Source organism: Acomys minous (assembly GCF_964271855.1).
Source record: "Acomys minous genome assembly, chromosome: 7".
Taxonomy (NCBI): Eukaryota; Metazoa; Chordata; class Mammalia; order Rodentia; family Muridae; genus Acomys; species Acomys minous.
In genome coordinates, this window is record NC_140488.1 from 123,737,332 (window position 1) to 123,761,933 (window position 24,602).

At 34.5% G+C, this 24,602-nt stretch overlaps 1 protein-coding gene across 5 annotated transcripts in view; it reads right to left on the bottom strand.

Moving 5' to 3' along the window:
- Positions 1-24,602, bottom strand: part of CNKSR2 (connector enhancer of kinase suppressor of Ras 2) — a 248,341-nt gene that overhangs the window by 155,662 nt on the left and 68,077 nt on the right. For all 5 annotated transcript variants that reach the window (XM_084791117.1, XM_084791119.1, XM_084791116.1 and 2 more), the window contains exon 5: positions 8,594-8,635. In XM_084791117.1, the coding sequence (XP_084647243.1) occupies positions 8,594-8,635 (42 nt within the window). The remainder of the gene's footprint in view (positions 1-8,593; positions 8,636-24,602) is intronic.

The window sequence follows — 24,602 nt, forward strand, 5'->3', positions numbered from 1 at the left end:
AATATTGTAATGTATTAGATAATATATCCTTCTCTCTCTCTCTCTCTCTCTCTCTCTCTCTCTCTCTCTCTCTCTCTCTCTCTCTCTCCGACTAATCCTTATATATTGACCTAATTTATGAAAAGACATATCTCAGAACTTTCATCAGCTAAGTTTTTCAAGGTGTTAAAGGGAGCAATGATACTTGTATTTCTTCATGGACTTCCTAAAGTATATGATCTTGACAACTTATAAACATCTTCAACTAATTTTCTTCAGTATTAAAATATACAATTTTTATACTAATATGTGTCATTTGAAATTTATTTTTATTTCTTATACAATTTTTTTGAAGAGAAGGTTTCACTTCTGGCTTGTCTGGGAACTCATTATGCAGACAAGACTAGGCATAAATTCAGATTTCTGCCTGCCTCCCAAGTGCTAGGATTAAAGATGTAAGCCTCCATATTTAACCCTAGGCAAATCTTGGTTTTAATCATATAAAAATATTTTATGAAATCCAAAAGACTATAAAATCTGAATTGCCATTCACAGACCTATGAATTTTTCTTCCTAAAACATAATAAAAGTTTGTTTCTTTTTTAAAATTTTATTTTATTAATTTATTCATATTACATCTCAATGGTTATCCGTTCTCTTGTATCTTCCCATTCCTCCCTCCCTCCCATTTTCCCCTTACTCTCCTCTCCTATAATTGTGACTAAAGGGGACCTCCTCCCCCTGTATATGCTCATAGGGTATCAAGTCTCTTCTTGGTAGACAGCTATCCTTCCTCTAAGTGCCACCAAGTCTCCCAATTCAGGGGATGTGGTCAAATATGAGGCACCAGAATACGTGTGAAAGTCAGACCCCACTCTCCACTCAACTGTGAAGAATGTCTTGTCCATTGGCTAGATATGCGTAGGGGTTTGAAGTTTACGGCCTGTATTGTCCTCGGCTGGTGCCATAGTTTGAGCGGAACCCCTGGGCCCAAATCTACCTATCATAATGTTCTTCTTGTAGGTTTCTAGGATCCTCTGGATCCTTCTACTTTGCCATTCTCTCAGGCTTCTCTCATCTAAAGTCCCAATATACCTTATATGTGAAGACTTTCATGGGACATGCCCCTTGGGCTAGTATGCAGATATAAGTGAGTATATACCATTTAACTCTTTCTGCTTCTGGGTTAACTCACTCATTATGATCATTTCTAGTTCAATCCATTTGTCCACAAATTTCAGGAATTCCTTGTTTTTAATAGCTGAGTAGTATTCCATAGTGTAAATGTACCACAGTTTCTTTAACCATTCTTCTATGAGGGACACTTAGGCTGTTTCCATGTTCTGGCTATTATGAATAAGGCTGCTATGAACATGATTGAGCAAATGTTCTTGTTGTGTGCTGGAGCATCTTCTGGGTATATTCCAAGGAGTGGAATAGCTGAGTCTTGCAGAAGCCCTATTCCCATTTTTCTGAGATAGCACCAGATAGATTTCCAAAGTGGCTGAGAGTTCTATTATTTAACATTTCCTTGCTAAAGAAGCTAGGATGAAGCCAAGTGTGCTTCTGCATGCCTTTAATCCCAGCACTTGGGGAGGCAGAGGCAGGCAGAGCTCTCTGATTTCTAGGCCAGCATAGTCTACAGAGTGTGTTCCAGGACAGCAAAGGCTACACAGAGAAACCCTGTTGATGCGCCCCTCCCCCACCTAAAGAAGATGCAAGGATGAGAAGTAGAATGGTAACAGCATAGAATCACATTCTGAGATGACTGACTGACTAATGCTATTGGTGTCTCCATTATCAACAGACAGGATATTAAATTTCCAACTAGCTAGGGTAGAGAACTTCCCTAAGTAAACATACTGTATTCATTCTGAAAATTTTAAAGTATTAATCTTGTCATTCACTTGCAATAACAAGCACCTCAGAATTTGGAATATGAAGAGAACAGAATTTACTACTAATATAAGCTCAATTTACTAATAATGTAAATTATGCATTAGAAATTTAAGAAATAGTTATTTTTTTCCTTTATTAATTTATTCTTGTTACATCTTTTTTTAATACATTTTTATTAATTTATACATATTACATCTCAGTTGTTAGCCCATCCCATGTATCCTCCCATTCCTCCCTTCCTCCCACTTCCCCCCTACTCCCCTCCCCTCCCCTAAGTCTGTGTCTGAGGGGGACCTCCTCCCCCTGATATGCTCATACGGTATCAAGTCTCTCCTTGGTGACCTCTTATCTTTCCTCTGAGTGCCACCAGGCATCTCCGTCCAAGGGACATGTTCAAATATGGGGCACCAGAGTTTGTGTGAAAGTTAGATCTCCTTCTCCACTCAACAGTGGAGAATGTCCATCGGCTAGTCCGGGTAGGGGTTCAAGGTTTTTACTGCCTATTTTTTCCTTGGCTGTTGCCACAGTTTGCGGAGGGCCCCAGGGCCCAGACTCGCCTGTAGTTTTCCAGGACCCACTGGATCCTTCCATTTCCTCTTTCTCCCAGGCTTCTCTCACCTAAAGTTTCAATAGGATGTCCTCCCCTCTTACCCACTATTCTGGTAGGTACAGTTTTTCATGGGGACGTACACCTTGGACTAGTGTCTCGATATAAGTGAGTATATACCATTTGGCTCTTTTTGCTTCTGTGTGAACTCACTCATTATGACAATTTCTAGTTCAATCCATTTGTACACAAATTTTGGAAATTCCTTGTTTTTAATAGCTGAGTAGTATTCCATAGTGTAAATGTACCACAGTTTCGACTTCTCAGCAGAGACCATGAAAGCCAGAAGGGCTTCTTGTTACATCTCAATGGTTATCCCATCCCTTGTATCCTCCCATTCTTCCCTCCCTCCCATTTTCCCCTTATTCCCCTCCCCTATGACTGTTCCTGAGGGGGATTACCTCCCCCTGTATATGTTCATAGGGTATCAAGTCTCTTCTTGGTCACCTGCTGTCCTTCCTCTGAGTGCCACCAAGTCTCCCCCTCCAGGGGACATGGTCAAAGGTGAGGCACCAGAGTACGTGAGAAAGTCATATCCCACTCTTCACTCTACTATGGAGAATGTTCTGTCCATTGGCTAGATCTGGGTAGGGGTTTAAGGTTTACCGCCTGTATTGTCCTTGGCTGGTGCCTTAGTTTGAGCGGGACCCCTGGGCCCAAATCTGCCTATCATAATGTTCTACTTGTAGGTTTCTAGGACCCTCTGGATCCTTCTACTTTGCTATTCTCCCATGCTTCTCTCATCCAGAGTCCCAATAGAATGTCCTCCCCTCTGTCCCAGTTTCCTGGTAAGTGAAGGCTTTCGTGGGACATGCCCCTTGGGCTAATGTGCAGATATAAGTGAGTATATACCATTTGAGTCTTTCTGCTTCTGGGTTAACTCACTGATTATGATCATTTCTAGCTCAATCCATTCATCCACAAGTTATTTTAAAATATAAATGACTATTATTTTAGATTTAAATAAAATTACAAATAATATTTTATAATCAGAGAGAACCCATTTTGTTAGCAAAACTAGTTAAAATTAGACCTAGGAGATATCATAGAAAAGAAATCTCAAAATATTGCTTTACCATTTAAATTTATTTCTGTTTGGGATGGTGGGGAGGTGGGAAGGATCTGGGAGGTGTTGGAGGAGGGGGAAATTGTGATCAAAATATATTGTATGGAAAAATAAAAATAAAAATAATTAATTATTGGCATCCTGTCACAGGATGCCATTTCATTTTTTTCAGAAATAAAATCTCCTTTTTCATAGCAATCTATCAATTATTATCTTGTATTTAATTACTTTGCAAACATTAGAATATTGTTCAAAAATATGCATTTTCCCCTACTGGACCTATTCTTCCTTTTAATTAAATTACATTAAAATATATATCATATTTACATTAAGCAAAAAAAGAAAGAAAGAAAAAGAAGAGAACTGGTTATTAGTGAAAACCTAAAATGAAGTTAAAAATATAAAATGAGTGCAACTATTAACTTTTGATCTTATGTTTCTAGCAGCCAATACATAGGGGAAATTAAATACAACTGTATTGAATCAAATAAGAGATCATTCTTCAAAAACTGCACAAGGAGAAAATCAGGGCATACACTCCAACCAAGCGAAGAATCCATAGGAGTAGGCCCAAGTTTAAGTAACTTCAATAGTTCAGGAGAAACAGTCACTTCGGCAAAATAATAATAATAATAATAATAATAATAATAATAATAATAATAATGCCAATGAAACAGTCATTTAAAGGAAATAAGTAATGTAGGACATAAAGGGTCTGCTTATTTTTCTAAATAACTGAAACAACATACCTAACTAATTACTAGCCCTGTGTTCCATAGGAAAAAGGACAATACAATTGACAAGGCCTCAGGGAACTTGAATTGGTACTACTAGATCTAAAATGAATATGTTCATGATCTAATTTCAAATTCATCACTTAGTTAATATCTGCAACCCATAGTTTTATCTACTGTAAATGTATGATTAAGTGAGATATTGGCTTGGTATGTCTTACCAAAAATGCTTTGGAGCAAAAATGTGTTTTGGATTATGGATTATATATTGTGGAAAATATGCACATAAATAATGGAACAATTTAGGATTGTGAACCAAGTGTAGACAACAAACTCATGTGTTTCATATACACCTTATATGTTATTTCAAATATTTTCCTGCAAATATGTACTCTGAACTATCAGAAAATAATGCTGTCAACATTTTAGCATCTCACAAGGAAAATCACTGGTTATTTGACATCACCATCATTGTTTACTCTAAATTTATGTGATACCAAAAAGCAGCTGCTGTCCGTTACTTATTCACACCTATATCAGCTGTTATCTAGTAGCAGCAACTACAGACTTTTGGTGTATAACCAAAATGCCTTTGACTAAAATGTTATTGCAAAAGATGTTTTATTATTTTAGTTAAGAATAAAAATGATTAATGGTTCTCTAACTTTCTTTTTTCCTTACACATTTATTTTCTTTTTAAAAATATATATTTTATTAATTTATTCATATTACATCTCAGTTGTTATCCCATCGCTTGTATCCTCCCATTCCTCCCTCCTTCCTATTTTCTCCTTACTCCCCTCCCCTATGACTGAGTGTGAGGGAAGAGGTCCCCCTCACACACGGTTCTCTAACTTTCTAAAGTGGTGGCCCTTTAGTAGAGTTTCTCATGTTGTTTGTTGTGTCTTCATAACTGTAATATTGCTGTTATGAATCATAAAGTAAATATCTCTGTTTTTGATGATCTCAGGTGATTCCTCTGAAAAGGTCATTTGACCTCAAAGTGGTCATGACCCACAGGTTGAAAACCTTTGGATTAGAAGCAGTTAAAGATAAGGAGTAGGTTTCCTAGAAAGGAGGCAGCATTGTGCTGGATACTTTTTTAAATGTTTCTTCCAGAGACACCTGCTCTATTAAAAACAGATTTTTGTCTCAAAAGTATCTCTTTCATCTTATGAACTATTATGATTTCTTGAATAAATGAACATTTCTCTATTCTTCCAATAAGCTCATTATCCATTTTCACTGTGTCAACAATAGGTACTTTCTCTGCACTGTTAAAAATGCCACTTTCATTGTAACTATTATCATGATCACCTTGATTCAGAAGCATGTTGACTATTTTAGCATCAGCCAATGAATGAACAATTATAGTATCAATGATGATATTTTCATTTTCCAATTATCGGAAGCTTTATAACAACAAATCTTTAACACATTCAGGCTGAGTCTTGCCCTAAAATTCTGCAACTACTTTATGAAATGCTTACGGTTCTCTTTAAGTTTAGATTTACTAAGGTAGATCTGCTCTTCTTTCATCATAATTAGCACATTAAATGGAACATATTAGTTACAAAGCAATGAGTCCACAACTTAAATATATAATTGAAATTTTTATTCTTAATTTATGTGGAATTTTGTTAATCATTTCAGAATAATTCTTCAACAGTCAACTCTTTTGTTTCTTTGGGTCATGTATAGTAGTTTTCCAATACCATATTCTTCTATAAAAATTTTATACTTGCACTCCTTGTCCAATCTCTTCAATCATTTAACTTTGTATTAGAGATCAACACATCTTTCTTTCTTTCATCTGTGTCAAACACAGATTATCCAATGACATTTTGAGGTACTTTTAGTAATATCCTTATGCAATAGAAGGAATAAGCATAATTAATTTAAGAAATAAAACACAGTAAGTAATATACAAAGGTCTTACTCAGAGTCTGCAGTTGGATCACGCACATACCATTTTATTATACTTTTCAGGTAGTCTTGCATTAGATGCATGAAAAAGATATATAAAAACTTTTGTAGATATATAAAAACATTTTCCTTTGCAATATTTGATTAGTTGTGTTGTGTGCCTGAATTTTGAATGAGTCCCATCATATGAGATCAGGTATGGAGTTCTTCATTGACAGTATCAGTGGTTTTACATGTGTGGTAAAATGTTTAGATATTGGAGCTGGTGGCAGTGGTTCAGTGGGGAAAATGCATTTGCTGCCAACCCTGATGTCGGGAGTTTTAGTCTCTGAAATCCACATGGTAGGTGAGAGCCCACACTCACAAATTTCCTCTGAACTCCACATGTGTCGTGCTACATATATGTGTGCATACGTAAATGATAAATAAAATAAATACAAAACAATTTTATATTTTGAATGAATTTCAAGATTACTACTCAATCAATAACAAGCTTATACAATGTAAATTTATGCTTGGAATACATATGTATATACTTTAAATAAATATTAGTTATTTTCTATTCTTCAGAGCCTATGGATAGTTGGACCTAAAAGAGGTAGACATAGTTATTTTTTCTTCCTAGACTAAACAGGAGAAACATACATTAATTGTTCTTTCCTGAGAATAGCCTAAAGGAGTAACAAAGGTCATCACTGGTACACAATGAGAGGAAGAGCATTAACTCAGCATGGCTACCATTCTGAGCTCATGTTTCCCCACATACACCAAGGGGACATTTTATAAATGTCTTACTCCTAAGATACAAAATAACATTTGTTTGAAGGTTCAAATAATTAATAAATTCCAAAGTCACAAACAGAAAAAATAAAAACCGCAAGACATATATGGATTGTAACTAACTAGTACCCAATAATTGCAGAAGTGCCATGTTCTCTCAGTGAAGTGAAGAACATATTTGAACAGGTGAGTGTTCATTGAAAACAGATTTACAAAAAATAAAGAAGCAAACTGTTCACTGACAACAAAAAGACACAATTTTACTGCGTATAACATAACCATACCTCACTTCTCATAATAAAATGTCAGCAAAGACCAATAAGACTGCAATTTGTCCTCTGATCTCTACATGCATACATCACCATCAACAACAAAAACATAAAAAAAAGCCAAGTCATTAGAGGATTCAACAAGTAATGCCAATTGCCACTTAGAAGTCTGGTTGTTGAGTATAAAAGCAGAACAAGAAGTCTGATTTTCTTTTCTCTTTCTTTTTCTTTTCTTATTTTTTTTTCTTTTTTTGGTTTTTGAGATGGTTTCTCTGTGTTAGCCTTGGCTGTCCTGGACTCACTTTGTAGACCAGGCTGACTTCGAACTCACAGCAATCTGCCTGTCTCTGTCTCCTGAGTGCTCAGATTAAAGGCACACACCACCATGCCCGGCTGTGGAAGTCTAATTTTTAAAAAAATATATTTTATTAAGATTACATCTCAATTGTTATTCCCTCACTTATATCTTCCCATTCCCTCCCACGACTCCATCTTCCACCCTATTCCCCTCCCCTAGACCTCTGAGAGAAGGGGACCTCCTCCTCCCACCTTATGATCACAGACTATCAGGTCTCATCCGGATAACCTGCACCCCCTTCCTCTGAGTGCTAACCAGACCTCCCCACCAAGGGGAAGTGATCAAATTGGGGACACCAGAGTTGATGTCAGAGTTAGTTCCCACTCTCCACACAACTGTGGAGAATAAGCTATCCATTGGATAGATCTGAACAGGAGGTCTAGGTTTGCTGAATGCATTGTCCTTGATTGGTATAGCTGATTTTCTTAAATATTTCATCCACCTGGGTGCAGTGGTGCATGCCCATGACCCCAGGACTTGGGGAGGCAGAGGCAGGCAAATCTCTGTTAGTTTGAGGCTAGCCTAGTCTACAAAGTGAGTCCAGGACAGCCAAAGCTACATAGAGAAATCCTGTATGGAAAAACAAACAAACAAACCAAAGCAAAACCAAAACCAAAACCAAAAGAAAGAAATATTTCATCCAAATGAATATAATGGTAAAATATGCCCATTGTAGAAGAAAATTCTTTGTTCTGATCTTTTTTAAAATCATAAGTGCACTGAGATAAGTTCTTTCCAATGATGTTTTCAATATAATTTTGTTTTATTTAAATCTTGCTTCATATTACATATTCAAATATTAGATCATAATTTTTATTAGATAAAGCAGGATGAGTATAACTAACGTGTTTGGATTCTTTTATAAGCTTCCTAAAATGTATACTTAACAGATATAGGTTAATAGATTTTTTAAAAATTATGGATTAATTTTATAAGCCATAGTCTTTTAATTGCTACATAAAATTGGCTACTTACCACATGAAGAATTTTATTTTCAGTTTCATATACAGTACAATCCTAAAAAATAAAACAAATATTATATTAAAAAAATTAAGCATCCATTTTTAAACTATGTTTTTAGTAATTGTGCTAAAAAATTCTTCATATTTCAAGTAATACTGAAATAAGAGTGGGGAAAATCTAGAATTTTTACTTTTTACCAAAGTAGTAATAATATTATGGTTAGACAGTCGGTTATTTTTTCCTTAAGTATAGTTTCTAATTTGACAAGCTTTAAGACCATATAACAAAGGACAATACACATTAAGACTTTTTGAAAGATTTAAAAATTATTAGACATTTTTCTCTTTAAACTTTCTCTGTGATAAATGAATCTGTCAAAATATCACCAAGATTTTGAACACTGATTTATTATAGTTTAGACCATTAATAAATCAGTAACATGTATTTCAACATTCATATCAAAATCTCATACTTTTAATATTTCTAACTACTGCAAATTACCAAATCTACTTTATATTATATATTTAAAATTAAATTAAAATATGTCTATAGTTCCTACATTGATTAAATCTCTGAAAATTTAAAAACCAACCATACTTTAGTCTACACCTGTTTGTTAATAAGCCACAATATAAAGCATGACTTCTGCTTAGAAATTTAATACCTGTTACTTTCTTCCAGAAATTTGTGAACTGGACATAGACATGATATGTGGTAGGAGTGACCCAATAAGTGTGATCTGAGAATTAAGCGAGAAAATGATAAACTGCTTGGCCTAGAGACTGACACATATAGGATAATAAATATGCAGTTGCAGCATATTATTCTTGTTTGGCATCACTATTTTAATTTTTAAAACCTGATCACTTTTACTTAGAAACAAAATTTCAGTGTTTTTTTCTTACTATACCAAATGGCATTGCTGGAAAATGGCTGATTCCAAATCAGATTAGAAATATATAAGATAGGACTGGACTATATCTTGAGTGAAGACAGAATGAAAGTAGATAAGATGACTAGTATTCAGCTAGCAATCAACATGATGAGAGTCCTACTTCCTAAAGAGAATAATCTGAGCACATATGAGGATAGTACAAGGTCTGGAAGCACATTAAATACTGTGGTGCACTAGTTACATTTCTAAGCCTAATGCTTTAAAATGAAATTTTAAAATACTAGTAGGGATAAAATGTATTCAGTAAAATAGTTTTTAGTGATACTCTATATACCACACTGATTGGACCATATAGATTCCTTTTCCTCTTGAATGAGCAAATACTAAAGCATTGTGCTAGGCATATAAAAATGAGTAATCTCAATGTCTACATTGGAATGGTCTGAGGCGAAGGCCAGGGGATTGTCATAAGTTAATACAAGAAGACCCAGCTCACTGTGGCTGGTGCCATTTCTTATGCAAAGGATCCAAACAATAAAAGATGGAAACACTGAGCTGAGAACTAACAAGCAAAGAAAGATGTATGAATTCATTTTTCTGCTCTTGACTGTGAATTCGATGTGGCCAGCTAATTGAAGTTACTGCCTTAACTTCTTCACAATGATGAATGGTAGTTGCAATTATGAAATGAAATAAGCCCTTTCTCCCATGCACTGATTCATCTTATGTTATTTTATTACAGCAACAGAAATGAAACAAAATCTTATGCCATTTGCACAGAAACTGTATAGGAAATTTCAGTTTTCATGACATTTAAAGTTTAATGTCTTTAGAAGCATATATGCCACAAAATTATATGGAAGAAAATTATTTAATTTGAAAAAGTAATGCTTTCCTTATAAAATCCGAAACAACCGTATTATAGCATTCCTTGTTTCAGTCAAATTACAGACTTGGAAGAATCTACACCAGCTGTTCCTGAATTATTAAATTTATAGTTGTAGATTTAACTGTATTTGAAAAATGAACTAATGATACATGCTTAACTATTCTGATGCAATTTTATAAGAAACAGTGTAAAGAAATAAATAATAAAGTGACCAAGGTAGTTAAGATTTTCAACCAGAATAAAAATATATACAAATGTGTGTGTGTGTGTGTGTGTGTGTGTGTGTGTGTGTGTGTGTGTATACCATTTAAAATAGACATAGCTAAATGACTATAAGTAAAACTTTTAAAAATGAATTTTCAATTGATATTTTGTAAGTTTTGTGGTTCTCAGATGAAAAGGTATTAAACCTTAAGTCTATACTAAAACATTTGGAAATTCATTTGATTAGTTTAACTGACACAATTATAAGACTTGAAGAGTAAAAGAGAAACCAGACAACTTGTACATCAGAGAATTACTAATGGTAGCTTTAAACAGGCAGCACAAGTAAAGGCACTGGTGCAAGGGCAATGTATCTGCAGTCAAACACATTCCAGGTAATGCAGTCATTTTCAACTTTCAGCTTTCCATATAAGAAGTACTCAGAGACCAAGTTAGTGTGCAGTCACAGGTTTCATACTCAGTAGTATAGATTCAGTAGGCTCGCAAATGAAGAGTGCCAAGATGATTTTGATGAACATGGGATTTTTAGAAAATGTTCATTTTCCGAGATTACTAAATGATAGAGGAACAACGAACTAAACTAAAAATTATTAAACGTACAGAATTCAGATTGGTAAAGTGGTTTAAAAACATTGCTGCTGGCTTGCTCTAAACAGTCCTCTATTACCTAGAAAAATGTGATATAGTTACACATCATAAAATTTATCATTTTTTCATCTACTAAACTTATTTATTAGCTCACTATATTGAATAGTTGCTTATACTTTTTTGTATTTCTACATTCGTTGGTCTAGATTGGCTTCTTTCTTATTGAAAGCCAGAGGCTTTTTATCAAGGATGAAGTCACAGCATATTAACAACCAAATAACAAAACCAAGGAACAGAGTCAGTGAATATTAACCTATCGGAGAAAATAATAAAAACAAAATGACCACATGATATTTTGTTGAGCACTAATTTTATTTAATTTGTTTTATTATAGTAAATAAAAAGCCACAGGTACTTTGGAGGGTTAATTTTATTAGTAAGTTATCTTACTTTCATTAAAATAGGATGTTAAATACTTGCTTCTCAGTGTGGGTTTTAGTAGCACTTGGGGCAAAATCTATTCCTAAAAAACTTATCTCAAGTTTTAAAAAGAAAATAGTATAACATATAGAAAAATATACATCATTATGAACATATCAATGCTATGTAAAGATATATCTCTTATGTTCTAGTTATTTTCATGCCTGAATTAAATTAATATTTTTTTTTTTGGTTTTTCAAGACAGGGTTTCTCTGTGTAGCCTTGGCTATCCTGGGCTCACTTTGTAGACCAGGCTGGCCTTAAACTCACAGTGATCCGCCTGCCTCTGCCTCCCGAGTGCTGGGATTAAAGGCGTGTGCCACCATGACCAGGTTATAATTTTCAAAAATTAGATTTAGAACAATATACATTCCCAAGAGATCTTTCAACACCGACATCTCTTATACTGTACAGGTAAAAGGTAATTTGCAATTCTTCTTTATCCTTACCCATATAACAATTCTGTAAATCATGTGATTCAAATTTTATGCACTTAATTCCTAATGAGAAGGCATTCATAAAAATGAGGACTGACCTTCAATTTTGATCAATTATTTTAAAAAGCATGTATATAGAAACACCATCTTATAGATGAACTGGATCATAGATTATAATAAATTACCCATTTATTTAAAAAAAAGATCTTTGCTATATGGAGCACAGAACATACAAAATGAATTCTATTCCCAACACTACTAATGGTATACTATATAACTGATCAACAAGTTTTAAGCACCAAGGGGGCACTTTTCATTAACACATATGTATACTATACTCATAAAAACACTAACTAGAATATTAAATACATAAAAAGAAATATTATAGGTCTCTAGTGCTATACATTATTGCACTTCACAGAACTGCATTTTTATAACCAAAGGTTTCCATCAGTTTAATTTTAGTGTTGATACAATACTTTTTATAAGCAATAATAATTAACATTAAAAGTAAGATTTTAAATGTTCCACCAACACAAGCCTTTGCATATAGTATCATATAGTATATTCATACTAAACACATTTATATAATTCTGTCATTAAGCTATTGAAATGTTTTATATGCCTGAGTAATTCAAGCATATCTCTTTCCTCTATTGACAACTCCATCCCTCCACTCAAGTCACAGTTTGCCAAAATGCCTTTTGGTATTTTTAAAATGTGATGGCAGGTATCTTTGAGTGATGAAAGATACATTAAACTTTATCTTTGGTTTCCTTATTTATTGGGAGAGAAACAATAATAAGTAAGATAATGTTAATAGAAAGGTCCATCAAAAGGAAATAAATTGCTGGGCATTTTAGTGCACACATGTAATCCCAGCTCTCAGGGAGGCAGAGGCAGGCGGACTGCTGTGAGTTCGAGGCCAGCCTGATCTACAAAGTGAGTCCAGGACAGCCAAGGCTACACAGAGAAACCCTGCCTCGAAAAACAAAAACAAAATAAAAATAAAAATAAAAAAGAAAGAAAATAAACTATGATTGATAATTCTAATTTATCTCAGGGAGAATTGATGGTATTTTAGTTGGCCTAAATGGCATTTGAATAAAAAAGCTGGGAATTCAGGACAAAATAACACTTCAGGCTATATAAAAAACTGGGCATCCAAGCTTGCCAATCTTTAGGCAGAATTCTGTTTGTGGCAGAAATGAGGACACTTTGCCCAGTTGCTGGTTTGCCACACTTGAAGCCATCTCCATAAGGAGGTTCTTTGATGCTCATCATCCTCTTCTAGGTAGGCTGGGTATTGTCAGTAGTTAACCTGTTTCATTGTGTATTTATCTTTAAAATAATAAAAACATCTTTAAATGCCATATTCTTTATCTCTCTGAGGTTTTTAAAGACCTCATCTAACTATTTTACCTTATCTTTCTATAGAATCATATTTGTTATACCTAAGATGTATATTCTTGTGATAAAAATAGGTTAGTAATTGATATAAAATGATTTGCTCAACTAACAATTAGCTTGTATTACTTAATTATCTTAAATAGCCTGCAGTACCACTTTCAAGATATTGGAAGTAAACCTTCTATTATAATTGAGTTGGATGGTACAATACCTCATTCCTTCTCAAGTCTCTGATGGGATTGATGACCAGATAGTTCAACCTTACAACTAAGCTTAGTTGGCTAGGGGTTAAGATGTTTTTAGATTTAAGTAGATGTTTTAAGTTAATAGAGATAAGATATGATAGATATTGATTTTCATTCAGAATTTTGGACTCAACAAGATAGGAAAGATCTTTACTTCAAGTTTTCCAAACACAGATGGCCAAATCACTATGAGTGTGACATTTATATAATTTCTGATTGTTTCAGGGCTTTTCCTGCTGAATGTAGTTTATTTTATTTATGTGTAATAATATAAATGTATATGTTAAAAAGAAATATAATAATAATAAAAACAATAAATTTAAATTAAAAAGTGAAAAAAAACTGGTCAATGACAAAATTAGTAAGGAACATTGAGACTTATTTGGCTATCATATAAGGTATGTTCAAGGAATGCAATAGGAAAGAAAGCAAAAGCAGTAATAGAATTATTTTATGAAAATATAAAAAGGCTTATGCTGTCAGAAAATTAAGTGTTTAAAGGGGAACAGAGATTTTACTCATTTCAAAGCTCCTTCCCACCAGAATGGTAGAATTTTAACAACTAACTGATAAATGTACCAAAATACTATAGCTTATTTCATTGGGATTTCACCCTACATGACTTTCAGAAATATGACAGATAGGGGGAATCTCTTCCTTAATAATGTACCCACCACTTTAAAATTAATTCTTTGAGAATTTCAATGTACTTTGAATATATTCATCCCCTCACTCCTTTCCTTACCATCTTCTCAATTCTTCTATCCCTTTCTATACAAATTTGATATTACTTTTTTCTTACTTTGTTCTTATTTCGACATAAAATCTAGTTTGTTGCACAACTTGTCTTCGAATTGTGACTTGCTTCGTTGTGTGGTCATCCGACCAGAAATCACATCATTAAAGAGTCCCTACCGTTCCTTGATAGAATTTTTGGGATTACTTATGTATACTATCATATCACCCACAAATAGTGATATTCTGACTCCCCCCCAAAAAATTTATATCCCCTTGATCTCCTTTAGTTGTCTTATTGCTCTAGCTAGGATTTCAAGTACTATATTGAAGAGATATGGAGAGAGTTGACAGCCTTGTCTTGTCCCTGATTTTAGTATTTCTCCATGTAGTTTGATGTTGGCTTGTTGTATATTGCCTTTATTATGTTTAGGTATATGCCTTGTATCTCTGTTCTATCCAGGACTTTTAATAGAATGGGTGTTGGATTTTATAAAAGGCTTTTATGGCATCTAAGGAGATGATCATGTGGTTTTTTTCCTTTCATTTTGCTTATATGATGAATTACATTGATGGATTTCTCTATAGTAAACGATCCTTACATGCTTGGGATGAAGCCTACTTGGTCATGGTGAATGATATTTTTAATGTGCTCTTGAATTGGTTTGTGAGAATTCTATTGAATATTTTTGCATCAATGTTCGTAAGAGGAATTGGTCAGAAATTCTCTTTCTTTGTTGTGTCTGTGGTTTAGGTATCAAGGTGAATGTGGCCTGAGAATGAGTTTGGTAATGTTCCTTCTGATTATATTTTGTGGAATAGTGTGAAGAGTATTGGTATTAGCTCTTCTCTAAAGGTCTGGTAGAATTCTTTGATGAATCCATCTGGTCCTGGCCTTTTTTTGGGGGGCAGGTTGGAAGAAGTTGATGATTGCCTTTGTTTCCTTAGGTCTTATAGGACTATTTAATATGTTTACCTAATCTTGATTCAATTTTGGTAGTGGGTAGCTATCAAGAAAATTGTACATTTCATTTAGGTTTTCAAGTTTTGTGGCATATAGGCTTTTGAAGGAAGACCTGATGATTCTTTGAATTTCCTCAGTGTCTGTTGTTATGTCTCCCTTTTCATTTCTGATTTTGTTGATTTGATTACTCTCCCTTTGCCTTTTAGTTAGTTTGGCTAAGGGTTTGTCTATCTTGTTGATTTCTCAAAGAACCAGTTCTTAGACACATTGATTCTTTGAATTTGTTCTCTCTGTTTCCAATTTATTGATTTCAGCACTGAGTGATGATTTCCAGCCATCTACACTTCTTGGGTGTGTGTTTCTTTTTGTTCAAGAGCTTTTAGGTATGCTGTTAAGTTGTTGGTATGGGATCTCTCCAGTTTCTTTATAAAGGCACTTAGTGCTATGAATTTCTTCTAAGCACTGCTTTCATTGTTTTCCATATGTTTGGGTACGTTGTGCCTTCAGTTTCATTAAATTCTAGTAAGTTTTTAATTTCTCTTTTTATTTTGTTCTTTAACCAGAGGTCATTGAGTAGGGAGTTGTTCAGTTTTCATGAGTTTTTAGTCTTTCTGGTTTTTTTCTTTTGTTGTTGAGGTCCATCTTTAATCCATGGTGGTCTGATAAAATGCAAGGGATTATTTAAATTTTCTTGTATCTGTTGAGGTCTGCTTTATGATCAAGTATATAGTCAATTTTGGAGAAGGTTCCGTGAGTGCTGAAAAGAAGGTGTATTCTTTTGAGGCTGTATACAAAATCAGTTCAAATATCAGTAGCCCTCCTGCTTACAAATGAAAAACAAGCTGGGAAAGAAGTTAAGGAAACTACACCCTTCACAATAGCCACAAATAATATAAAGTATATTGGTATAACTCTAACCAAGAAAGTGAAAGATTTGTATAAAAATCCCTTCAACTTTCTCTTGGTGGGGAGGCCTGGTGGCACTCAGAGGAAGGGTAAGCAGGCTACCAGGACAAGAGCTGATAGACTGTGACCATATGGTAGGAGACAAGGTCTCCTTCTGTCACAGACCTAGGGAAGGGGAATAGGGTGAAAGAGGCAGGGAGGCGGGAACAGGTAGATACAAGTGAGGCCATAACAATTGAGATATAATGTGAATAAATTACTTAAATAAAAAAAATAATAAGAAAAAAGTGAAAGAAAAAACTTCAAATCTCTGAAGAAAATATTTGAAGATATCAGAAGATAGAAAGATCTCCCATGCTTGTGGATCAGGAGAATTAACAGTAAAAATGGCCATCTTACCAAGAGCAATTCCCATCAAAATTCTTTACCGACCTTGAAAGATCAATTCTCAATTTCATATAGAAAAACAAAAAAACCAGAATAGCTAAAACAATCCTGAACAATAAAAGACCCTACGGAGGTATCCCCATCCCTGATCTCAAGCTGTACTATAGAGCAACAGTAATAAACACAGCATGGTACTGGCATAGAAATAGGCTGGTTGATCAGTGGAATCGAATAGAAGACCCAGAAATAAACCCAAACACCTATGGACACTTGATTTTTGACAAAGAAGCCAAATCCAAACAATGGAAGAAAGATAGCATCTTCAACAAATGGTGCTGGTCTAACTAGATGGCTACATGTAGAAAAATGAAAATAGATCCATATCTAGCACCCTGCACAAACTGAAGTCCAAATGGATTAAAGACCTCAACATAAAACCAGACACACTAAATCTGTTAGAAGAAGAAGTGGGAAGGGCCTTGAAATCATTGGCACAAGAGACAACTTCCTGAACAGAACAAGTTCTAAGATCAACAATTAATAAATGGGACCTCATGAAACTGAAAATCTTCTGTAAGGTAAAGGACACTGTCAATAGAACAAATGACAATCTATAAACTGGGAAAAGATCTTCATCACCCCTACATCTGACAAAGGGCTAATATCCAAAATATATAAAGCATTCAAGAAATTAAAATACCATCAAATCAAATAAGCCAATTAAAATAGGGTACAGAGCTAAACAGAGAACCCTAAACTGAAGAATATAGAATGACTGAGAAACACTTAAAGAAATGCTCATCATCTCTAGTTATAAGGAAAATGCAAAAATGCAAAAATGCAAAAATGCACCTCTCAGAATGGCTAAGAACAAAAATTCAAGTGACAGCACATGCTGGCAAGGATGTGGAGAAAGAGGAAAACTCCTTCATTGCTGGTAGAAGTGTAACCTTTACAACCCCTTCGGAAATCAATCTGGTGCATTTTCAGGAATTTGGGAATAATTCTACCTCGAGACCCAGCCATACTACTCCTGGGAAAATACCTAAAAGAGGCTCCAACATACAACACGAACATTTGCTCAAGTCACTTCATAGTAGCTATATTTGGTTTTTTTTTTTTCCTTTTTTTTTCTGTTTTTTTTTCCGGCAGACATATTTGTAATAGCTAGAATATGGAAACAACCTAAATGTCCCTCAACTGAAGAATGGATAAAGAAACTGTGGTACATTTATATTATGGAATACTACTCAGCTATTAAAAACAAGGAAATCTTGAAATTTGCAGGCAAATGGATGGAACTAGAAAAGATCATCCTGAATGAGGTAACCCAGACCTAGAAATGCTCGCATGGTATATACTCACTCATAAGTAGATATTAGCCACATAATACAGGATAACCACACTACAATACAGAGACTGATGCACTAAATCAGGACCATGTATGATTAGACAATCTGCTCAGATGTAATAGCACAGTCTCCTTGTGTGTTCCACCTATGGGGAGTGAGACTACTTCTTACATGGACTCTGCCCCACCCCCCCAACTTTGATCACTTCCCCCTGGCAGGACAGCCTTGCCAGTCTACAGAAGAAGAGGTTACAGGTAGTACAGAGGACACTTGATAGGTTGAGGTCAGATGTTAGGGGCAGAGGGCTCCTCTTTCAGAGGACTAGGGAAGGAAGGGAGAAGGAATGAGGGAGGGAGCAGTGATCTGGAGGGAATGAGGGAGGGAGATACAATTGGGATATGAAGAATTCAAGAATTCAAGGATATGCAGAATAATCAGGTAACTTATATGGCTAATCCTATTCCATGGGAATAGCTCTGAGACTGGCTGAGACATGAATGTCTAGGTATAGACAATGCTTCTTGTTGGGTACAAAATCCCTGTGAATTATTATTAGATGTCATTCTTCTTATGGCATGAAGATGTACAGATGTCTTTTTTTTCTGCTCATACAAAGAGCAGTAAACCAATTGTTCTGTGCATCATGCACAGTTTATACATTTATAATTTTAGGACTATATAATGCTTGTGAAAAATTATATGTTTTCAGAACAAAAGAACCAGACACTGACACTGGATCAGACCTGACAGGATTCATTCCTCTCAGCATGCTGGATGCTGACATCATGCATCCTTCATGTTCCAGCACCAAGTGCTTCTGTTGTTGTTCCTCATCAGAACAGGAAAGCTTCAAAGAAAGTTTTACAGACTGTCCTACACAGGACTCTAATTAAGCCTGGAAATTTTCAGCATTTAGAAACTGCACCACAAAAGCTATTCCTAGTTTGTTTAACCATTTTTCCCAATTTTATTTTGTCCCTACAAAGGTATTATTTTGACCAAATCAGCTGGAAGAAACCTTAAGAATACGATGCCCCATTTCCCTTAAGGGGCGGGGGGTTGGGTAGGTTTTTGGTTGCTTTCTTGGGTGATAGATGATTATTTTCACTGGGAGTTGGTTATAAGTTATTATTTGTCTTATTTAGAGTGGAAAAATGTTGGACTCAGGGATGTCTCTCTTTTCCTTTATCTTTCATTCTTAGGTTTGGAGATAAAGGTTGAAAAGAAAGAAGGGAGGGTATAGAAATATATAGGTATGATAGGACAAAAAGTAGATTAGTCAATCTACTCCTAAACTTAATGCCTTAGTTGTTACTCACAAGGTTATTTTTAAGTCACTGGTATATAATTCTGTATATAGATGTTATATAAGTTTAATTTTAGATACATAGGTATAGAATTCAAATTTAGTATTATTCTTTACATTCATTATTTATATTTCTACTTTAATATGTGGTATTATACCCATAGAACTTAATTATAATACAAAGTTTACTTTTAATATATGGACAGTGCTATTGCAGGCTGTTTAGGATAAATAAGTTATACAAATTAATTGTTAGTTGATCAAATCATGGTCATGTCAATTACTAGTCTATTTATATTACAAAAATATATATCTTAGGTATAACAGATAATCAACAAAACCAAGAGTTAGTTTGGTTCTTTGAGAAAATCAACAAGATAGATGAAACATTAGCCAAAATAACTGAAATGCAAAGAGACACTATCCACATCAGCAAAGTCAGAAATGAAAAGGGAGATGTAACAACAGACACTGAAGAAATCCTAAGAGTCATTAGGTTTTGCTTCAAATGCCTATATGCCACAAAATTTGAAAAGCTAAAGGAAATGAACCATTTTCTTGGTAGATTCCACTTGCTAAAGTTGAATCAAGATGAGGTAAACAAATTAAATAGTCCTATTTCTCCAACAGAAATAGAAGCAGCCATAAAAAGTCTCCCGCACAACATCAACAACAAAAAAGCCGAGGTCCAGATGATCTTAACACAGAATTCTACCAGACCTTCAAAGAAGAGCTAATACTCTTCAAATTACTCCACAAAATAGAAATGGAAGGAACATTACCACACTCATTCTAGGAGGTCACAGTAACCTTGATACCTAAACCTCACAAAGACCCAACAAAGAAAGAGAACTTCAGATGAATTTCTCTTATGAACATTGACAGAAAAATATCCAATAAAGTACTCACAAACTAAATCCAAGAACACATCAAAGATATCATCCACTATGACCAAGTAGGCTTCATTCCAGGCACGCAGGGATGGATCAAGATATGGAAATCCATCAATGTAATCCACCATATAAAGAAACTGAGAGATCAGGGATACAAGGCACATATCTAAACATAATAAAGGCTATATACAGCAAGCCAATAGCCAATAGCCAATAGCCAATAGCCATCATCAAATTAAATGGAGAGAAACTCAAAGAAATTACACTAAAATCAGGGAATTGACAAGATTACCCACTTTCTCTATATCTCCCCAATATAGTACTTGAAGTTCTAGCTATTGCAATAAGACATCAAACAGAGATCAAGGGGATCCACACTGGAATGGAGGAAGTCATATTATCACTATTCACAGATGATATGATAGTGTACAAAAGTGACACCCAAAATTCCACAAAAGAACTCCTATAGTAAAGTGGCTGGATACAAAATCAACTATATAAAGTCAGTAGTCCCCCTGTATACAAATGACAAATGGGCTGAGAAAGAAACTAAGGAAACTACACCCTTCACAATACCCACAAATAATATAAACTAAGAAAGTGAAAGACTTACATGAAAAAAAAAAAACATCAAATCTCTGAAGAAAGAATTTGAAGATTTTAGAAGATGGAAAGATCTCCCATGCTCCTGAATTGGGAGAATCAACATAGAAAAAAGTGGCCATCTTACTAAAAGCAATTTACAGATTCAAAAACTCAAGTGACCGCACATGCTGGTGAGGACATGGAGAAAGGGGAACACGCCTTCATTGCAGGTGGGAATGCAAACTTGTACAATCACTTTGGAAATCAATCTGGTGCTTTCTCAGAACATCTAGAATAGCGCTACCTCAAGACTCAGCTATACCACTGCTGGGCATATAACCAAATGATGCTCTATAATACAACAAAGATATTTACTCAACTATGTTCATAGCAGCCTTATTCATAATAGCCACAATCTGGAAAAAACCTAGATCCCTCAACTGAAGTGTGGATAAAGAAACTATGGTTCATTTACACAATAGAATACTACTCAGTTATTAAATTAAGGATATCTTGAAATTTGCAGCCAAATAGATGGAACTAGAAATGATCATCCTGAGTGAGGTAACATAGACCCGAAAAGACATGCATGGTATATACTCATTTATAAGTGAATAATAGCCCAATATAGATGTACTCTGAGAGTCTCAACTCAGTGGGGGATTCGGAGAGATGCTGGGGCCCACTGCTGGACTGCACATGAGAGTAGTATGGAAAAGTGGAATGAAGGAAAGAGCCACAGGGCTTAAGAGCCCCATAAGGAGACTATCAAGGATGGTGGATCTGGACCCAGGGGGTCCCTGCACAAATGATTGCACCAAGTGCAATGCATGCTATAAACCTAAATCCCCTGTTCAGATCTAGCCAATGGATAGCTCATTCTCCATAGCTGTGAGGAGAGCAGAGAGAGAGATTCTTACATGAATGCTGGTGCCCCCAATTTGATTATTTCCCCTTGGTGAGGAGGCCTGGCAGGCAAACAGAGGAAGGGGAAGTAGTCTATCTGGGTAAGATATGATAGGCTGTGATCATATGGTGGGGGAGGAGGTCCCCTTCTGTCAGAGGTCTATGGGAGGAGAATAGGGCAAAAGAGGAAGGGAGGGTGGGAGCGGGAAGATACAAGTGAGGGGATAACAATCGGTATGCACTCTGAATAAATTATAATAAAAATGATAAAAACATGAAAATGGTAGTAAAATTAAGTATTCATATTAGAGATTCTCAGTCTTATGAAGGATCTGAAAGACCTATGAGAAAGAAAAGGCAAACATAATTGCTATATTTTTTTTTCTCTAAGAGTTTCTCTGTGTATTCCTGGAACTCACTCAGTAGACCAGATTGACTTTGAACTCAGAGTTTACCTGACTCTGCCTTCACAGTGCTGGGATTAAAGGTGTACCTCACCACTTTTTCCTGTTTCAAAATATCAAAGCTGCTGATTTATCAGTCAAATAGAAAATATTTTCTAATTATAGTATTACTTCACCTTGGTCAGTATTAATACACTAAAGTTAGGAAATTTCAATATGAGAAACAACTATATTCTCCTACATCCATTATTATTAATAGGCCCATATGTTTTGAAATAAAAAGGCCACTTAACAGTGAGGCTGTCTGATAACATTCCATTTATTTTTCTGTTAACTAAAACTGACAAGCAGAATGTTATGTTTACAAGTAACACTTGGACAGCTAGGAATGTTCATAAGCATGGACTAGAAGATGTATGCTAATGCTCACGCGTGTCTTTGAGAAAGAGCTCTAAGCATAAGGGAGAACTTTGTAAGGATTTTTCTCAAATAAGACAAAATTTCAAGGTGTCAATGTGAAGTGCTCGACCTGTGTGCCTTCTAGCTCTATTATTCTCCACTTCTTTCTTCCATTTAATGTTTTCCAACGTTGTAAAACAAAATAGGTAGACATGTTGAGTCAATTCTAAATCATTCCTATTAAACTATCAATATTTTCAAAAAGAAACCTTATAGACAACTGCCTTGTCACTTTTTAATTTCTCCAGGAGCCGCATATATTCTATGAAGTTAATTCATAAATATTTTATTACACTAATTCTTAATGTTCACTTTCTATAATAAATGTTTTACAGAGATATAAAAATGTAACTTTCAAACCATCACTTGAAAACAAAATATGTACTCGCCAAATTCATAGTACATTTAGTTTTTTCACACTTCTATTTTGTACAAAAAAGATTGATTTTCACAGCTTTAAAAACATTCTGAACGTGAGTCTGATTTTAAACTTTAATGTGCATGATCTCAGCAGATATTTATAGCAAAAATAATAGTCTTTCTCTCTATGAAGTTTTATATTACATAAACGATATCAAGAAGTTTGTACTCATACAACGGAGGTAACATTTTTTGTAATGTAAAGCTTTTCTAGCTTCCAGATGTTCGTTACTTATAAAGATAATCTAACACAGCCTAAGAAAAAGAAAAGCTATGGGATAGCAGTGAGAGAAATTTCTCTTGTGATAATTATAATAGTTCAAGCAAATATAAACACCATATGCTTTCACAAATAAAAATATAGATTAAATATTAATTCTTCAAGATTTCCTACTTGGTTTGAAAAAAAACTGATACTGCATGTATTCAAACAATCTCCTACTATAAGCATTAAAAATTCATCTACCCATGTATCTTTTAGCTTTTTAAATTGTATTTTCCTGGACAAAGTAAAATCATTTATTTTCAGCAAGTGCATTATTTTAAAAGTACTATTTTCTTAGGCACTTGATTAATATTCTAGATTGATGACAATGAAAACAGAATACTTAAGTCATAATAAATCTAAACAATAGCAGAAACTCAAATTATAGGTTTAATTTGTTATGCCTTCTAAGGAAAAATTCTACACACCAGATGCCCATTCAAGGTTTCTTAATACCAGCAATGAATGGTCATGAGGCAGAATGTAGTTCTTGAGCAAAATTCAATAATCCATTTATTTCCTCTCAATAGGTCACACTTAAAATTTTCTTAATATGCACTGTCTTCTTAAAAGGAGAATTAAATGTTGTAGAATTACTGATTTTGGTAATGCACACATACTATGTTCTGGCAAATAAACTGAGTTGATGTATCATGTCTTATTCCATGTAAAAGCTCGATGAAAACACACAGTTCACTATATTCTATCTTACCTGTCATGAGGAGGCTACCCTCTCACACTTAGTTCTGAAGTGAAGAAATTATATAGTAGAGCTACCAACCCAGGGTGGGTTGAACACACTAACATTTTCCAATTAGGGAAAATAAAATAGATATACATATTAATATACAATAAATGAAGTTTAATATAAAAAACTTGGTCATTAAATTTCTAGGTTACCTAGAAATTTCACTTCAGGAAATACGGGTGCAATTTTTTTCAGACATACTATATCATTCTTCACGGTGTAACACATAACCAGTCTCAGGTTATGACCCTCTTCATTGTATGTCTATTCTTTTGCCATTTTGTGTCCAACAACAGTTTAATCTCCTTTTTATAAAGTTGATTCAAGCTCACATCTTTTAATTATTTAATTGTGACCAATTATTTAGGCTGATACCATTGATATACAATTGATATATCACTAATACAGATTATCTATTTGATATTAGTGTTATTCTGATCCAAACAAAAGTACTCCATTATTAAAAAACACATCTTCAACTAGTAACTGTATTTTTGTTAGTTTGATAATTTTATCTTACA